This window comes from Saccoglossus kowalevskii, chromosome 18 (genome assembly GCF_978046115.1).
Source record: "Saccoglossus kowalevskii chromosome 18, keSacKowa6.1, whole genome shotgun sequence".
Taxonomy (NCBI): Eukaryota; Metazoa; Hemichordata; class Enteropneusta; family Harrimaniidae; genus Saccoglossus; species Saccoglossus kowalevskii.
Genome location: NC_140658.1, coordinates 14180443 through 14199959, shown reverse-complemented (window position 1 = coordinate 14199959; position 19517 = coordinate 14180443). Strand labels below are relative to the sequence as shown.

The window sequence follows — 19517 nt, the reverse complement described above, 5'->3', positions numbered from 1 at the left end:
ACCAAACAAAATTAAAGCTTGACCTGCTAAAATAAAAACTTGAAAAAGCCACGCCCACACATTATAGCTAACTAAAGTGTTGATTATTCAAAATAAAGTTTATTAAATTGAACTTGTATTTATTTGATGGCAAAGACTACCGGTATTCACACTGCAGTGGTTTAAATGTGTGTATAACAGAAATATATGTAGATCCAATATTCGTACCGCAGTATTTGGTATAAATAACAGAAATAGAGGAGCTATTAGTACTGCTAGTACAGTGTAAACAAAAGAAATAGATTCACTTGTACCGGTACACATGCAGCAGTGTAAGTTATGGTTGTATCCGCTCTGTTACATTGTAGGGGGGGGCAAGGGTTATTTTTGTTCATCGTAATTGCAATATTTTTTTGTTCGTACAATGTAGATTGAAAAAATAAATTTCGTAATTCTGTAATCACAGGCTAGACGTACAACGTAATCAATCAAATATTTTTTTCGTACACTGTAAGAATGTGTAATTTTTCTCGGTACGTACAAGAATTTACATCCAAATAACAAAAATCGTAAAGAATAATCCAGGGAAATTACATTTTTCGAAATTGTAAAACGACTAGATGACACAATTCACTGCAATATGCAATTTTCACAGTAAACTGTAAAAACGTCTTTTTTTTCCTTGTAAATTGTAAAAAGCCCTTTTTATTTTCCGTAAAACTGTACCAGCTATCCCCCTTGCCCCCCCCCCATTGTACTATTTGATACTGATTTTACAGTAGATTTTTATTTAGTATTCAATCAACAGTGTAAATGCAAATTTCCTGAATTTGGATAAAGAAAAACAATTTAAACATATCTTACAATCGAAAGATAAAGATACTAGTACTATTATAGCCCTCTATGTGTACTTGAGTAACAGTAAATGAACAAACAAAAGAATACACTCAGTCACACTTATTTAACTTTTTATTTACATAATTTTCGCCTACTTACTTTTTTAGTAATTTTTATTATTAACTTTATTACATTTTAAACACCAAATTAGAAATGTAAAATTTTCTACACGGTTGTAATAAAGCTGTTATCTATCTATCTTATCTATCTTATATAGTGGCTAGAAGTGTCCACAATCATAAGTAAAGGAATTCAAAACTCAAAAAATGGTCTTACAGTATTTGCTAACTGTTTATCTACTCTCCCCGTATAGCAACATATTTTTAAAACCCATTTGCAACTAGTACTATATAGACTGGAAAGATCAATAACTTGGATCAAATAGTTCATTGACCTAATCGAAATTCTGAATTACATTACATTTCATAAGAGCCATGTCCCTTCCATCAACACAAACTATTCAAACCAATCAGAATAAAGATGATGTAAGATCTGCTTTTTAAATTAAATTCAATTTATCGATAAAATAAAAATTACTGGTAACACTCATTTTATTTTACAGGTATTGGCACAATATTTAAGCACATAGATAACAAACAACTGCATCTGCAATGGCTGGGTCAATTAAATATCACGTTCTTAAATCAGAAGTGGATTTCACATATCCTGATGATGAACCAGACCTCGAAGATGAAGCCCAATTGCACTCAAAAGTCATTCATAGAACACCAATGAAAAAGATCATGATCACGGTTTTGTCTATTATGTTAATGATGTTATTTTTAGTAAGCTTGGGAGTTTTATCTTTAACATTCTGTAAGTGTAAGCATGAGAAACCAAAAATTATTGTTGTCTTCGTTGATGGTTTGCGTTGGGATTTGTACAATGTGTCTATGCCAGCACTGAAATCAGTTGCAGAGAATGGTGTCAGAGCTGAATCAATGGTGCCAACGTTTCCGAGTTTATCTTCTCCAAATATGTACAGTATTGCAACTGGACTGTTCAGTGAAAGCCATGGAGTCGTTACCAATCTTGTCTTTGATGTGAAATATAAAAATCAGTTACATTCTTTTGAAGAGGGGCTGACTGTTGACTACTGGTGGGACCAGCCTGGTGTGGAGCCCCTCTGGATTACTGCTCGTAGAGCTGGTTTCAAAACAGGCACAATTATGTATCCCGGAGGAAGTGTGTCCATAAAAGAAATGCGTCCAAATAAAAATATGTTTTATTCGTTTAATGCCACTATGAAAAATGGTGTGGATATAGCGATTGAATGGTTAATCGATGACCTTGATTTGGTATTCCTTTATAATACTTCGCTTGATGACACCTTGCATCAATATGGTGTGAATTCACCGCAAGCAGATGCTGTTGTCAAAGAAATGGATGACGGGTTAGGATATTTATTGCAGAAATTAGAAAACCATACATTAGCAAATTCAGTTAACGTTATTGTTGTTAGTGATCATGGATATCATAACATCACTGAAGTTGTCCCAATGTTTATCTTGAGGTTTATGGACCTATGACGCTACTTCAGCCAAAGGAAGAAAAAATGGATAATGTCTATGAGACATTAAAGAAAATAGAGCATTTTCATGTCTACAAAAAGGAGGAGATTCTGAAAGACTTGCACTATCGCAATAACGAGCGAATTCCATCAATGCTCGTACTTGATGACCTGGGAACAAGCTTGAATGTAGACTGGAATTCATCTTCACCTGTACGTTCCATGCATGGATGGAACTCGTCACACATGGAGAATCATTTAGTGTTCTATGCCAAAGGACCTGCATTTAAAGAAGGATTCCTGTCTAAATCATTTACAAATGTTGATGTCTATCCATTGATGTGTGAAATCCTTGGTGTTGTACCACAGCCGAATAACGGTACTCTGGACATTGTACAAATAAAATGACTATACTACCTATATTTGCTTCAATAGGATACAAGTATCAACACTACAGCTGTATATATATTCAGAGTGTAAACACTAGTTGTATTCATATCCAGAGTGTAAATGCTAGTATTCGTATGCAGAATTTAAATGCTAGTATTCGTATGCAAAGTGTAAACGCTATAGCTGTATTCATAAGCAGAGTAAACGCTACAGTAGAACTCGTATGCAGAGTGTAAACACTATTTGTATTCATATGCGGAGTCTAAACGCTACAGTTCACTTCTATTCATATGCAGAGTGTAAACGCTACAGTTCACTTCTATTCATATGCAGAGTGTAAACGCTACAGTTCACTTCTATTCATATGCAGAGTGTAAACGCCACAGTTCACTTCTATTCATATGCAGAATGTAAACGCTACAGTTCACTTCTATTCATATGCAGAGTGTAAACGCTACAGTTCACTTCTATTCATATGCAGAGTGTAAACGCTACAGTTCACTTCTATTCATATGCAGAGTGTAAACACTACAGTTCACTTCTATTCATATGCAGAGTGTAAACGCTACAGTTCACTTCTATTGATATGCAGAGTGTAAACGCTACAGTTCACTTCTATTCATATGCAGAGTGTAAACGCTACAGTTCACTTCTATTCATATGCAGAGTGTAAACGCTACAGTTCACTTCTATTCATATGCAGAGTGTAAACGTTACAGTTCACTTCTATTCATATGCAGAGTGTAAACGTTACAGTTCTATTCATATGCAGAGTGTAATGATTTTTATGTCTCAGTTTAAAATACTAAGAATAATACAATAATGCGTGGAATGAGTGTTTCCATAGCGATATCAAAATTGACGGAAATTGCCTATGTGCACAAACAGAAATAGGACCAAAACATTGCATTATGGGACTGATAGTAGCCAGTTCCTATAAGTAGTAACAACGAGCAGGTCAATAACTGCTGGCAGTGGAACAGGTTGTTAAACAAAATAAGCAATACTGGCTAAGAATAAACCCTGCATCATGACTGTAAATACTGTTGAAATCTGTACATATTAATCACCTAATTTGCATAATTAACCAATTTTAAGCTTTCACACTGATATCTAAAGTACTAATTGTTCCATTTCAATGTAACTTTGTACAAAGATGCTCTAGAACAATGTACAAATTTGATTAGTTTAGGGTTAAAATCTGGCTATATTAATTCCCTAATTAGCATAATAATTCATAATTTGTTTGTTCTGATCACATTTCAATGAAACTTAGTACATCAATGGTCTGTTACATTGCGCAGACCTTATTAGTTTTACACTCAAATCTGTTCACTTTAATTTTCTGATTTGCATAATTAGTTTTCAGCTTTTCCATCAATATCTCAAGTACAAGTAATTTTTACTGTGTCTCTAATACTCTCATCACACAGGAGTTCTTTCTAAGCTTTCTTTGATTTTTTAATTTGTTTTCAATATTTCTGGAAAGGTACCTAAATTTTGCCAATAGTTAATTTTCAGTTTTTAGTCAAAAAATTTGGTTATTTTTTAGCCAAACTTCGGAAGGAAATATAATACATACATGACTGTTTTGTGAATTTGTGATGAAAAAGGGGAACTGTTAATTTTTTAGGTTGAACTGCCATGTTTTTAATCCTCGAGTAGACTTGCATACAGTCTCTTGTTAATTGTGTAAATGGCAAAAACAGTTTACCGCAAAATAAACGATAGTTTTGCGGTAACCTGGTTTTCGCGATTTATACAGTCCCACATTTTATTTTATTGAAAAAAAAAAACATCAAAAAATAAACAAGAGACTGTATGCAAGTCAAACACTTGAGGTATTATGACACCTTGAGTATTGGACGTGGAATGAGAATACGTTTCGTTTTGACAATGGCCTGTTATGGGTTTCCAGTTTTGGGGAAAAATCATGCAGTTTTTAAGTCAAAGTCGGCTAAATATTAACAGATCACTTATTCACAATATTCGATCGGATATTCACTCAGTATTCGGGAATTCCCAGAGAACTGTGTCAGTAACACAGCCCATTGTGATTGGGTAATAACAGACTTGACCTATGCGGTCAAAGGGCCTTGTTGCAGTTCAAACCATCAGTGATGCAACGTTTGCGCACGGTTAGTGCGTTAGTTAGTAAGAGATTAGTAACTTTGGTTTGCGGGGAAGTTGTTTGGCATCCGGAATTTGCGTACGAAAGAAAACACTCAACAACGAAGATAGAGATGAAGACCTGAAGTTTGACCGTTTTCTCTCAGGCTCCAATAATTATTACATCATAAATTCAGATGGTAAGTAACTCATTTTAGCACACAATGCATAGCGATCCAGAGTTGTTGGGGAACCAGAATTGTTACAGTGGGAGTGTGTACAAATCCTCTGCAGTCTGAGGAGTCGCTGCGTTGGTTATGCTTTTTAGCTGGTTTAAATATCCATTTATATACGGGTATCTCTAGAGGCACTTTGCGAGTTTTCCTACGAGTCGCCGAAAGTCGAATGAAGGCATTCTGCGAGTCGTGTAGAGCCATTTGACGAGTTTTCCTGTATGTTAGTGCATGGAACTATAAACCCATCTGATAGAGGGACTGTGGTCTAGACCATGGACGATGTGTCACAGGATGGCCGCATGAATTTGCATAAAAACAAACCGCTCTATTCACACCCACCAAGCTGTTGTTTATTTTTAGGTTTAATTATCTTTCTCACAGTCCCTATATCCCCGGTCTGGGAAACGCTTCGCAGTCTATCGTCCCAGGGCTGGATGTAGGTAAATAACCCGTTCACACCTTGGACAATTAGTCACGAAGCTGAGCGTACACATGTATTAGTTGTCCGAGCTTAAACTTTACCCATAATCCTTTGCTTGAGAATCAAGATGGCTGCCGACTACATAATAATGATATAAAGTTGAATATCTAGAGAATGAAAAGTGATATAAAAAAAATTGTGGACCTTTTTCTTCAGGGGTCATTATGTTGCTTAGATCGATGTTTCCTTTAAGGTATAGATGCAGGTTTGTAGGCACTCAGAGTGAATTTTTGTTTTGCTTTTTCCTACCCAGGCACTCTTGGCTAGATAGTATTGAAATTTCGGAGTATTGTCAATGCTGGAACTTTTAAAATATAGGGAACCGAGGCACACAGCACGTGTATGTGATTAAAAGTCCCAAAGGTTGTTTACATTGCTCTTTGATTGACAAGTAACTGTTGATGTTTGAAAAAAAACATCGATCTTTCTAAAAGACATGACAAATAGAAGGGGCCAATTACCGGTCAAGTTTGTTAGAAGTGTTCCAAGTTGCAATCCCTGACAGAGTACCTCAAATTTAATAATGTCAATATGCAACTATAGAAATACTTCATATGAAAATTTGTGCTTACATCTCTTTCTAGGGGATTTGGATTATAACAACCCTTACCAAAATTCATTAGACAAAATGTATACTTTTTGTGCGCAAAAAGTATACAAATTCTGAATAAATTTGTACATTTTAAGTATAATTTTTGTATACAAGAAGTACCCTATATTTGGAACAGATTTGTATACAAAAAGTATGCAAATACTATGCAAATTGTGTACAAAAAATGTACTTTTGTATACAAGAAGTATCCCATATTTGGAACACTTTTGTATACAAAAATTGTACAAAGCTCAATTCATAAATAGGGCATTTATTTTACAAAATGAAATTCAACTTCATTGTGCATTTCATTTGCGCAAGTGTATGGTCTTATTTCACAACAGCATGTATTTATATTTACCTATACTTACATTTAGAATTCAATTTATCAATTGTTTATGCTTACCTGACTGACTATATAGTACATTCATTTACAACCTATGTTGTATCTGTTTGACATATATGTGAGCCAAGGATGTACAACAAACTGATTGTGGTGAGAGTAATACTGATTTATTTCATTGTATTTTCCTCAACTGAAAATGCCAAAACTAGATATATAATGGAAAATTAAATTTTAATTTAGTTAAATTGATCAAAAAAAAGTTCATAAAAATTGGCAATAAGTCACGTTAGGATCAAAAACAGGATAATTTTTAATATATGCAAATTAGGCAAACTCTAAACAACTCTCCTGGGAAATGTGTTATACACTCTTCTTAAAATGACTGAATTCTTTCAGTAAACTGTAGTAAAAATATAATTTTACTGATATCCAAAAATATAGTTTAGTATTCCTGTAATTAATCTATTAAAAATGTTTTTATACTCTCTTATGAATTTAATTGAGTATTAAATTCCCTATTTTTGTACAGTTTATGTATACATATATTGTATTATTGGGCGTAGTTAAGTTTATTCAGATTCTAAGTCCAATTTTTGTACATTCTATGTATACATAAATAATACTAATATTTGTCAAAATGCCAAGTCAATAATTTGTACAATTAATGTATACATAAATTATACTTCATTCTGACATGATTCTAACATAAATTTTTGTGGTTATACTCTTTATTTCCTAGTCATGATATTGTACATTTTATGTATATGTAAATTATACAATATTTAGGCATTGAATCCTATGCAAAAAATCTTACATTTCTAGTATACAACAAATATACATTAATGAATTTGTATAAAGTGTGTATACAAATAATGTACTGCTGTTTTCTTGTATGTATGAGATTTGTATACAAATAATGTACACAATTTCAAAAAAGTATACTTTTTGTACAGAATATGTAAACAATTAATATACTATTGGGGCAGACAATTTGGTAAGGGAGATCTAAATCCAACGTTAAGCCTATAAACGTTCCATTGTTTTTAGTGCCAAACCCCTTTGTTAAGTACAACAACAAATATTTCCTTGGTGTTTGTGAGCTCTTGTGTGATTGGTCAATGCAAGGACAGCTCTTCCACTTCTGTGTTTTACTCCCTATCAATTTGGGCCCTGTTTAACCATAGACAGTATAGTAGTACTGTGGAATACTTTATTTTCGCTGGAATTAATTTTGCTGAAAAGGCTTTTTTGGCGTTTTGTGTGGAATTTATTTTCACTGATTTTTGATGAGTTTAATGTAAAATATAGGAAAAAAACTATATTTGCTGGATTTTATATTCACGGAATCATCCCTTCAGCGAAAATAGCGAAAATAAATTCCAAGCGTAAATAAAGTATTCTACAGTATATTAACACAAAAGTCAATCGCCGTATGCCCAACGCAAGCTGGGCTGGAATAATATAATGAGCAAGTAAACGATGACGTCATATTTACTTCAATGCGATGTCACTACTTTCGTATCGAACTACAAGTATCTTTCCCCAAACGAGGCGTTTTCTTTCCGCAATACGCATCTTTCGAACACACAATAGTTATCAGATGTTCTCAAGAACGTGGTTCACTAGTAAATATGACTTTTAATATATATGTTCCTGATTAATTGAATAAAATAAAAATTAGTTTCAGACGGCAGTAATGTTTCCGTACATGCTATATTCAGTTTGTACCCCGTTTTCGACAAAATATTTGAATATTTTTGTTTTCATGATGCATGAATCTTCTTATTATGTTATTGTTCACCGACTATGCTCATTTTTTATTGTTCTCTGCCACGCATTTTTTTTTCAAACAGACTTTGAATCCGTATGTTTTTCCCCGTCTGTCACCATCTTGACTATAGATCACACTCTTTCAACCGGAATTCATGACTAAGATTGTACCCGGTTTTCGACAAAATACACGAATATTATTGTTTTCATGATGCATGAATTTTCAAATTTTGTTATTTTTACCGACTACGCTTGTTGACTCCCATGTGCGAAGCACAAAATGGGAGTCTTTGCAGTTAGTGTGTCTGTATGTGTGTGTGTGTGTGTGTGTGTGTGTGTGTGTGTGTGTGTGTGTGTGTGTGCGTGCGTGTGTGTGTATGTGTGTCCGACTGCTATCTCAAGAACCATACATCGGTTTTTGATGAAACTTGGTGCATAGATGCTCTGGACCAATGCGCAGATTTGATTAGGTTTTGGTAAAAATCCATGCTCGTTAATTACCTAATTTGCATGATAATTAGCTAATTTTTAGCTGTTCTATGACTGTTCCACTGATATCTAAAGAACCACTCATTGGATTTTGATGAAACTTGGTACATAGATGCTCTGAACATGTGCGCAGATTTGATTAGTTTTTGGTAAAAATCCGTGCATATTAATTACCTAATTTGCATGATAATTAGCTGATTTTTAGCTGTTCCATGATTGTTCCACTGATATCTAAACAACCACTCATTGGATTTTGATGAAACTTTGTACATACATGCTCTGAACTAATGCTAGGTTTTGATTAGTTTTTTGTAATAATCCGTGGATACTAATTACCTAATTTGCATAATGATTAGTCAATTTTTGGTTTTTCCACTGATATCTCAAGTACTAATCATCACATTTCAATGAAACTTAGTACATAGATGTCATATGACACTGTACAGACCTGATAGTTTTTATGGTAATATCAGTACATATTAATTACCTAATTTGCATAATTAATTTTCAGCATTTGATATAAGTACTAATCATCACATTTCAATGAAACTTGGTACATAGATGTCATATGACACTGCACAGACCTGATAGTTTTTATGGTAATATCAGTACATATTAATTACCTAATTTGCATAATTAATTAATTTTCAGCATTTGATATAAGTAGTGAGCATTACATTTCAATGAAACTTGGTACTTACATACTCAAGGACTGTGCAAAGATTGATTGTTTCCGATAAATATGTGTGCATATTAATCACCTAATTTGCATAATGATTAGTCAATTTTCGGTTTTTCCACTGATATCTCAAGTACTAATCATCACATTTCAATGAAACTTGGTACATAGATGTCATATGACACTGCACAGACCTGATAGTTTTATGGTAATATCAGTACATATTAATTACCTAATTTGCATAATTAATTAATTTTCAGCATTTGATATAAGTACTAATCATCACATTTCAATGAAAATTGGTACATAGATGTCATATGACACTGCACAGACCTGATAGTTTTTATGGTAATATCAGTACATATTAATTACCTAATTTGCATAATTAATTAATTTTCAGCATTTGATATAAGTAGTGAGCATTACATTTCAATGAAACTTGGTACTTACATACTCGAGGACTATGCAGAGATTGATTGTTTCTGATAAATATTTGTGCATATTAATCACCTAATTTGCATAATTAGTTAATTTTCAGCTTTTCCACGGGTATCTCAAGTACTAATCATCGCATTTCAATGAAACTTGGTACATAGATCCTTTAGGACTATGCAAAGACCTGATTAGTTTTAGGGCAAATTATTGTGCATATTAATAAATAATTTGCATAATTAATTTTCAGCTTTTCTACTGATATCTAAAGTACTAATCATCACATTTCAATGAATCTAGAATTATGCAGACCCAATGAGTTTCTGGTAAATATTTGTGCATATTAATCACCTAATTTGCATAATTAACCAACTTTCACACTGATATCTCGGGAACTAAACATCACATATCAATGAATGTACATGGATGCTGTAGGACAATAGACAGACCTGGATAATTGTGGGTTAAAACCTGTACATATTAATTACCTAATTTGCATAATTAACCAATTTTAAGCTTTCACACTGATATCTAAAGTACTAATTATTCCATTTCAATGAAACTTAGTACAAAGATGCTCTAGGACAATGTACAAACCTAATTAGTTTGGGGTAAAAATCTGTTCATATTAATTCCCTAATGAGCTGAATAATTCATAATTTTTTGGTTCTAATCACATTTCAATTAAACTTGGAAACATAGATTTTCTGTTACATTGCGCAGACCTCATTAGTTTTATACTCAAATCTGTTCATATTAATTTTCTGATTTGCATAATTAGTTTTCAGCTAAGTAATTTCGAATTATATTTAATGTGTCTCCAATACTCTCAGCACATGGGAGTTCTTTCTAAGCTTTCTTTGATTTTTTGTTGTTCTCTCTCGCATTTTTTTAATAGACTTTCATTCCGTCTTCCGTTTTCACGTCTGTCGCCATCTTGACTACATGTCCAGTCTTTCAGCCTGAATACAGGTCTACCTACGTTATACCCTGTTTTTATTAATAATTTCAACAAAATAACTCGAATACTTGTGTATAAATGAGGCAGGATTGTCTTTATTATTTTATTTTCACTATTTTTGTTTTTTTGTTAGCGTTTCAAAGAGTTTCTTTTACGTGACGATCAAAAAACGCAAATCTTCGATATTTTCGATGTTGATGCCCGGGTTCTGAATCACACACAGGGTTGTTAACATGAATTGCTGTGTCTACTGCGTTTGGATCATTTCCACCGTCATTAAAATCCGAGAAAAAAAACATCGAGCAAATCGTGATCAGCAACGGCCATTTAGAATACCCATGGAATACCCAAGGCGACTCTCTTCAACGAAATTACTCATTTCGCGAGAGTTCAAATAAACATTTAGTTTATGTTAACGGTTAGTTTAAATCAGCTTAACTTTTTTCCAGCCTACCCTGCTACAATAGAATCGCTGGAGTTGCTTGTCCTTCCTACTACTATATTGATATGATTTAACTTCGGGGTTACGTCCAATCTGTGTTGAAAAATAAACCTTTGTTGTTGTGGTGTACGCAAGAAGATGAACTACTTATGTTTTTTAACATCACTTCACCTATTAACAATTCAATAGTAAAAATCCGTCCCAAAAATCCAAATAATCACAACCTCACCGAAATTCATTTTCTATTCTATTCTATTCTATTACCCACAAGCCACACCCAGACCATTCATCAAAACGAGTGGTCTGGGGTATACTAGTACTCTGACCCATGCCGAGGACTTCCTGCTTGTAATGCTATATAATAAATCAGATTAACTATCACGTGAAACCAAATGAAAATCATTCTAAAATAACATACTTATTCCCAATTGATTTTGGATTCATTGACCAGGGAGAAAGAAATGACATTTGCAATAATAATAGACGAGCAGGTCCGGGTAGTAACGTTCGGTTGAAGAAATAGACGATACAACAGTACTGATTGGACCTACATGAATGCTAATCCATTTCACATAACCAAATGTTGTTGTTTTTTGCTGTCGTACATTATCTTCCGTAATAACTCTGAAAGTAAAGTCTTGTATCTTCAGCAGAACGTAGCCGTTAAAACTTGCAAAACGAGTCTGTTTTGATCGATCATCGCTAAAGCAGCATACAATTTATTTATTTTTTGGCTCATTTAAAAAAATACGAACGGTGTCAATATTTAAAACTGCATTTTGTCTGTCTCTGGCGTGCTTCAGAATGATATAGATCCTGGCCGATTGTATTTTCACAAAGGACCTGATTGTACAGCACTAATTTCACCCAACCTCTTGCTCGCTTCTGCTTTTCGATCATTATTTTTACTCGCTTTTGCAATCGCATGTTGAATAATTTCCGTTTAAAATTTCTAACGCGCGAACCTAGTATTTTAAATACATGGCCGTGGCATCAATATGTTCCTGGTGTCTCTGCTCTCTGCCCTAAGGAGTTAGCATTGCCTGTATCACGTAAATGTCTCGATAATCATATTGTTGAAATGAGGTAGCAGCCCTGGATTCAAACGGAACACAGTCTCGCTCTATCAGCTTGTTGTGGAACGTTCACATAACAAGAGGTCATATTTCAAGTTACGTTCGCGAACGAAACAATGTATGATGGTTTGGAAGTGTCGCTCGAAATTAAATAATGGTTAATAATCGTTGAACTAAAACAACCATTTTGACAACTCATGTGCCAGTGTTCAGTGTTTGAACAAGCGGTCAGTGTTTTTAATAAGCGAGTGAGAAAAAAAAGGAATAAAAACATGGTCGTTTTTTCAGTCGGAAATTAAGCCATATGCTGTTGATTAAAATGTTATAAAAGCGAAATATTGGGCGAAATGAGTATTGATGCCCATTTATAGCTTGACATGCATCACCAAATTGGGACATGGTTAGAGTTGGTAGTACCATGGAAGGTACTAATCCATGGTAGTACCAGTACTAGTATACGCGGGGAGGGAGTCCAGAGAGGAAACAGCCAGCATCCCTTTTACGGGAAAATGTGAAATCTCGACGGATTTGTTTCATTCTCACATTTAATATTAGGTTTTGCGGGCTTCTGAGTTCAAAAAAGATGACTAAATCAACCAAAAAGCAAGCGTTTTAGAGACATACCTATGCAGAAGTTGGTTGCTAGTACTTAATCCATTTTTAACACCTAGGCTATTCTATTGACAGTGATTGTTTATTTCATGGATTTGGCACTTGAGGTGGCTGATAAGCCGTGTCGAAAACGTGCACAAAATGACCATTCAACGCGTTTTCGACACGGATTAAAAACCAGTTGTAAAAATTTTCATATGTTGCCGGCCAAAGAATTGTGTTGCGCTTCTAAATCTATATAAAGTATCAAAATATGTGTTTTTTGTTGTAAAAACTAGGATATGAAGGGTACATTGAGTCCATCGTTTCAATAGAATGCTCTGCTATCAAGAGACTATGCTTTGTGGAAAAAGCCATGCCCAGCGCAGTAATTCACACCTTAGACAAAACCTTGTCGGACCGGGATTAGAGAGACTGTGTCTTTATGAAGAGTTGTCAAGACCAGATATAGTTGTCCCTAAAATGTGTCGATTTATTTGTGTGCGCTCTTTATTTTACAGTGCGTCTCGCCTAAAAAATACTCTTCCAAATACTAGTGAAAAGGGTTCTGAATAAATTGTTTTGTTTTGATACACTGTTACGCTCGAGTCACGAATTGAGCGGAGCCTCGTGAATCCTGACTTTTCATTGGGCTGGATAATTGATATGTCACTGGCAGATAATAAGTATCAGAAGACGTTTATTTTTATTTTTAATTAATGTGTGCATATTGTCACCGAAAAGTCAGATAACACTGTAGCAGTTTCCTGGCTTTGCGCAAGGGTTTTAAGCAAAAGTGTTGCAGCTCAGACTAGTAATACAAGTCTGAGGTGAGCTAAGACGAGTACCACTGTACCATGCATTTCTATGAGCTCTGTGCGCGATGCTATGGAACGCCGGTTAAGCCGGTGAATATTTGAGAAAACAACACAAACTCAACTTTGAAGTAATCCTGAACAACCAAATTTATATATGTTACACACGCAGGGATAATCTTGTTACACTGTTCAGGGGAGTCTCAACAATCATCCCAAAGTACGGTTTTCTGCGAGTAATTGGCCTTTGTTTTCACCGCGTATTACGTATGTGACATCAAACTATTTATTATCCCTTGTTTCGCGAACCCGCCGAATGAACAGGAACCGAAAATGAAATAATAATAAAATTGATCAAAGTACCGAAGTCTCGCGCAGATGAGAAACAAGGTTATAAATGGAATAAAATTTTATTTCATTTCTTCTCTCCGAACAATGATCTCACTTACTATTCTTTGAAAATCACACAAATCTAATGGGGGAAAAAGAATTAATTTAATTTTTTTTCCGTCTCCTCAAAAAAATTGCCTTAAAAAAACTCAAGAAACAAGGAATAAAAAAAGTCTGGCCTTATTAATGTTAGACTTCAGTAAAAACGTAAATACAAACCATTTTATCGCGGACTATGTTTTGCAAGGTAATGTTATTGTAGTGAAATGGGACGCGTAATAACACTAAAACTGGGAAGCAAAACTTTCTGTTAACGTATATAGTTGGGAAAAAGAAGCTAAACAATAATTTCACGTTCATCTTGTATTCTGGTGAACACTTAATAGACGACTTTCTCGGAAGTAGAAGATGCGCACGCATGTCATTTTGTGGTAAACTTGCACGCGTGATATTGTGCTTCTGGGTGTACCATCCAATCGACGTCACAAAAATAATCTAATGCTTTGGCACATCGAACTGTGCGGAGTTCGAGTCTGAGCAAGACGCAAAACCAATACATCATGTACGAGTTCGAGTCAAAACATGTCACCACGGAAATGCTCGTAGTACTGTTTTTTTTTTCATTTTTAGAATGTTACTAATAACTTATTTTATCCAAGAAGGAAAATATTCATGTATTATTTCTAGTATTGTTTATTAACCCAGGCATCCTTGCTTAGCTATGTACGTTTCCTTGAATTGTATATTTTTCCATAGCATAGTCAGTGTGAAATCGCATTTGGCTAGGGAGGCTATTAGGGGTTTCCCCTTTTGGTTGCAGGATTAGGACTTTGTTTACAAGACTGAATGGTGGCATGGTAGTTTTATGGTTTCTCGTTGGTTTGGACAGTTTCTCACCTGTTAGTGAACTATTGGAAGTAATCGTTACGCAATAAAAGTATACAGTTGCACTGTTATAGCGGTCTTCTAGAGTGTTATTGTCAGCACTTTGATGTCTGTATGCAATCTGATGGGAGCTTGTACGCATAAATAGGACGATTTATTCCGGTACGTTGAAGTTTTAGTATCAATTGGGAACTTATAAGACTCATGCGGAATTACATATAGGAAGCTAGTGTTTTCATTTATCTTAAAACAATTTCACTGCAGCGCCGTCTGCTGACAGTGTTACGGCGGTCGTAACGCTACCGCTGACTTTAGTTTTGACATCCATGTTTTGACAAAGTCCTGTGATAGAGTGGTCCTATGCTTTTGTGGAATAAACATAAATGCAAAGGGATTTCTCAATTTCTCCAGAGCACGTTCTGTTCTCTATAGTAGCCTGCACAGAATTTCAATGTAGCGTAGGTCCCATCTTGAATTTTCAAGGTGAATGTTCCGGCGAAGCACTGTCTGAACGGAACAACACCGTGCAGGCGCACGATGCGTTGGTCCATACGTTGATATATAGAAGATAATATTTGGTAATCGTAGTCCTAAATAAGTATTAAAAATAGCGAGACGTTTCGAGCAATGGCTCTTTATCGATAGCATAGAAGAAAGTGTTAAGGTCCATACGTTGGGCTTGTTGCCTGTGTTACATAGGAACAAGCCTGGGTCGCTATTCAAGTTGATCTAGGGGATCACTGTTATCAGCTTTTAAATAATCTACTAATAATCTACAGGGTTTTTCTAGAAAAACTGCAAGAGCGGGCACTGCAATTCAGCGAGAAATTCAGTGGGGGAGTTCTTCCTACCAGGGTGTGGAGTTTTTGATAATTCTCTAAGTTAAAATGGAACATTCTATGGCTTCCTTGGGGCCAAAATTACTACCATATGTGATCCCTGGTCAATTAGAATTTTATGGTTGCCAGAGGATCTGCTCCCCAGGGTAAGGGACACATGGCCATGGCATGATGGCGCTGCGCACCTGTTCCCTTGTAAAAAAATCCCTGATCTAATAATTTATTCAAGATGTTTTGTTAACTGCAACAGCTTCAAACAGCATGCAAATTAAAATATCTTTAGACGCAACTCGCCATGGCAACGTGAATATTTCCCTTATTTAAACCTTACCTTCAGCTCCTTACTAAAACGAATACATCAATAACAACAATTTTTTCAGAATTACACATGTTCATCCTACTTGATATGTCTACTTAGTCCCTGTTTTAGGCGCAGCCCGAAAAGTTTCTTATTTCTGGTTTCCATCCTTTACATCTCTAACATTTTCTCAGGAATTCTGCAGCAGATATCAATGAAACTTGGCAGGTTGATGAACAAGTCTCTGTTGAATATGCACATTTTTTTTTTCCAGATCTGAAAATCCTAAGTGGATCTTTTTCATGATTTTCATCCAAAATTACCTCTCCCTACTGCACTGACAGAATAACTGAGCATGCTCAGAATAAATAATTAGCTTAGATTGTAATGCCAGGGTTTTCAGTGATGTCTTGACCTTGATCTGAATCAGTGACAGAAATGAACCACAGTCTGGTTTTTCTGAAATCTTGAAAAAAGAGGTCAGAAAAGTTGTTGTATATTATACCGGGTATCTTTAAACTGTAAAAATTGCATCCATTATTAAGAGCCATCACTGAATACCGGGTCACAAAGTTGAAGATCAGTGAAAACACTTTGCAGTAACTGTTTTTGAATTTTGGCCAGGCACATTGACACAAGCCTTATTTTCCAACTGGGGGGAGGATTGGTATCAAGATAAACCAGTTGTGACATAGCACAGCAGTCCAACAAAAACTGGGGTATGTCACTTCGCTCCCTCAAAGTACCCCAAGTGACATAGTCGTGGTGACACTGAAAGAGCTCCCAGAAAAAAGTCCTGTATATGAACATAATTTGGGGAAGTAGAATCACTTGTGTAAAATTTTTAATATTTATTAAATAAAAAAACATTGTATTTTGTGTTTGAGAAAATCACCTAAACAACTTTTTACCTAGATTTTGTTGGTGATCATCTTTTCCCCTGGATTCCCTGGAATTGGGGGCTGGGCCAGTAAAAACTGCCTGAGTTGCCCCATTTTTGACATCACATAGCAATCCAATGAAAACTGGGAAGGCTTGAGGTGACACAAACACACTCCTACCCGGTATATCTAATTAAATTCACTCTGCATACAGGACTACTTATTTAAGCTGTGCTACAAAATGCTTGTAAAAGCATAGCTATATCATATATTAAATTATTTTAAAAAATTATCCATAAATCCTTAGCCCTGAAAAAATGGCTGTCATTGTTACATGCTTTTATTACATGATGATGATTGATACTAGAAGAGTAACAATATAGATTGGTAAAATTTCATTCATTGATAAAATTAATGCTTGATTTTTTTTTTTTTTTACAGATATTGGCATATTATTAAAACCCATAACAAACAAGCTTATCTATAATGGCTAATTCGGTTAATTATCACGTTCTTGAATCAGAAATGGATTCCATGCTCCATGATACCGACGACGCAACACTTAAAGAGGAAACACATTCACACTCGATAGGCATGCGTAAAACACCAATGAAAAGCATTATCATCATGGTGCTGTCTATTGTGCTCGTTTTGTTAATTTTAGTCGTAATCGGTGTTTTATCTGTAACATATTTAAATTGTCAGGATGAGAAACCAAAAATTATTGTTGTCCTAGTTGACGGTTTGCGTTGGGATTTGTACAATGTGTCTATGTCAGCACTGAAATCAGTTGCAGAGAATGGTGTCAGAGCTGAATCAATGGTGCCAACGTTTCCGAGTTTATCTTCTCCAAATATGTACAGTATTGCAACTGGACTGTTCAGTGAAAGCCATGGAGTTGTGCATAATCTTGTCTTTGATGTTGAAAATAAAACTCAGTCGCATTCTTTTGAAGAGGGGCTGACTGTTGACTATTGGTGGGACCAGCCTGGTGTGGAGCCACTCTGGATTACTGCTCGTAGAGCTGGTTTCAAAACAGGCACAATTATGTATCCCGGAGGAAGTGTGTCCATAAAAGAAATGCGTCCAAATAAAAATGTGTTTTATTCGTTTAATGCCACTATGAAAGATGGTGTGGATATAGCGATTGAATGGTTAATCGATGATGACCTTGATTTGGTATTCCTTTATAATACTTCGCTTGATGACACCTTGCATCAATATGGTGTGAATTCACCGCAAGCAGATGCCGTTGTCAAAGAAATGGATGACGGGTTAGGATATTTATTGCAGAAATTAGAAAACCATACATTAGCGAACTCAGTTAACGTTATCGTTGTTAGTGATCATGGACATCATAACATCACTGAAGTTGTCCCATTGTTTGGGCGTGGCGTAAACAGAGACGATTTTGAATTTTATCTTGAGGTTTATGGACCTATGACGCTACTTCAGCCGAAGGAAGAAAAAATGGATGATGTCTATGAGACATTAAAGAAAATAGAGCATTTTCATGTCTACAAAAAGGAGGAGATTCCGAAAGACTTACACTATCGCAATAACGAGCGAATTCCATCAATGCTCATACTTGGTGACCTGGGCACGGTCTTGAATGTGGGCTTGAATTCATCTTCAACTGTACGTTCCACGCACGGATGGAACTCGTCGTACATGGAGATGCATTCAGTGTTCTATGCCCAAGGACCTGCATTTAAAGAAGGATTCATGTCTAAATCATTTACAAATGTTGATGTCTATCCATTGATGTGCAAAATCCTTGGTGTCACACCACGGCCGAATAACGGTACTCTGGACATTGTACAAAATATGTTAACAACATAAAATTATTGTACTACGCGCTGTATTTGCTCTGTTAGTAACACATACATTTCCGTAAATGACAGAGTGTTGATGTCATGATAATGATCCAGGATAAATAACATTTTTGTCCTGTGTGCTTTCGTTGCAGATGTGCTTCTAATAGAGCAAATAGTATTTTTTGTTATATGACCTGGTGATGGACACTTGCAATTTACTTAAACATTGCCATTGTTTCCTTCCTGTGAAGTTTTAGGATTCCATGGCCTGATCAACACGATTACTCCACCCAAATCATTGTTATTGTTATGACTCCTGCCTGTGAAGTTTTCAAGATTCCATGGCCTGATCATGGACATACTACCAAAGGATGAACCACTGAGTTAAGAGATTACAAAAATGGCTGTAAGATTTTAGCAGCGTGAAGTTAGCATTAGCATCGTATTGGTATCGGATTCACAGTATACCAAAATAAACATTTTCAGAATTTTCGCATAATCATAGTAAAACTAGAATTGATCACATTTTGAGGATGATATACAGAGCTGATAGTATGGTGATTGTTCAGCTTGTCTGGTCAACTCTTTCTCTACTCCAATTGCATGTATACC

At 35.2% G+C, this 19517-nt stretch overlaps 2 protein-coding genes across 2 annotated transcripts; both read left to right on the top strand.

Moving 5' to 3' along the window:
* The first annotated feature begins 1487 nt into the window (after positions 1–1487).
* LOC100373348 (ectonucleotide pyrophosphatase/phosphodiesterase family member 7-like) lies at positions 1488–2405 on the top strand. The gene has a single exon (XM_078014413.1). The coding sequence runs from the start codon at positions 1488–1490 to the stop codon at positions 2403–2405; it is 918 nt and encodes a 305-aa protein (XP_077870539.1).
* A 2488-nt stretch (positions 2406–4893) lies between these two features.
* On the top strand, positions 4894–19028 carry LOC100373502 (ectonucleotide pyrophosphatase/phosphodiesterase family member 7-like). Its single transcript, XM_002731587.3, has 2 exons — positions 4894–5085; positions 17530–19028. The coding sequence occupies exon 2, from the start codon at positions 17575–17577 to the stop codon at positions 18928–18930; it is 1356 nt and encodes a 451-aa protein (XP_002731633.1). The 5' UTR covers positions 4894–5085; positions 17530–17574; the 3' UTR covers positions 18931–19028.
* The last annotated feature ends 489 nt before the right edge of the window (positions 19029–19517 follow it).

Excerpts from the sequence above, each read along its gene's own strand:
- LOC100373348 (XM_078014413.1), top strand. The coding sequence starts at position 1,488 with ATGGCTGGGTCAATTAAATATCACGTTCTTAAATCAGAAGTGGATTTC.
- LOC100373502 (XM_002731587.3), top strand. The coding sequence starts at position 17,575 with ATGGCTAATTCGGTTAATTATCACGTTCTTGAATCAGAAATGGATTCC.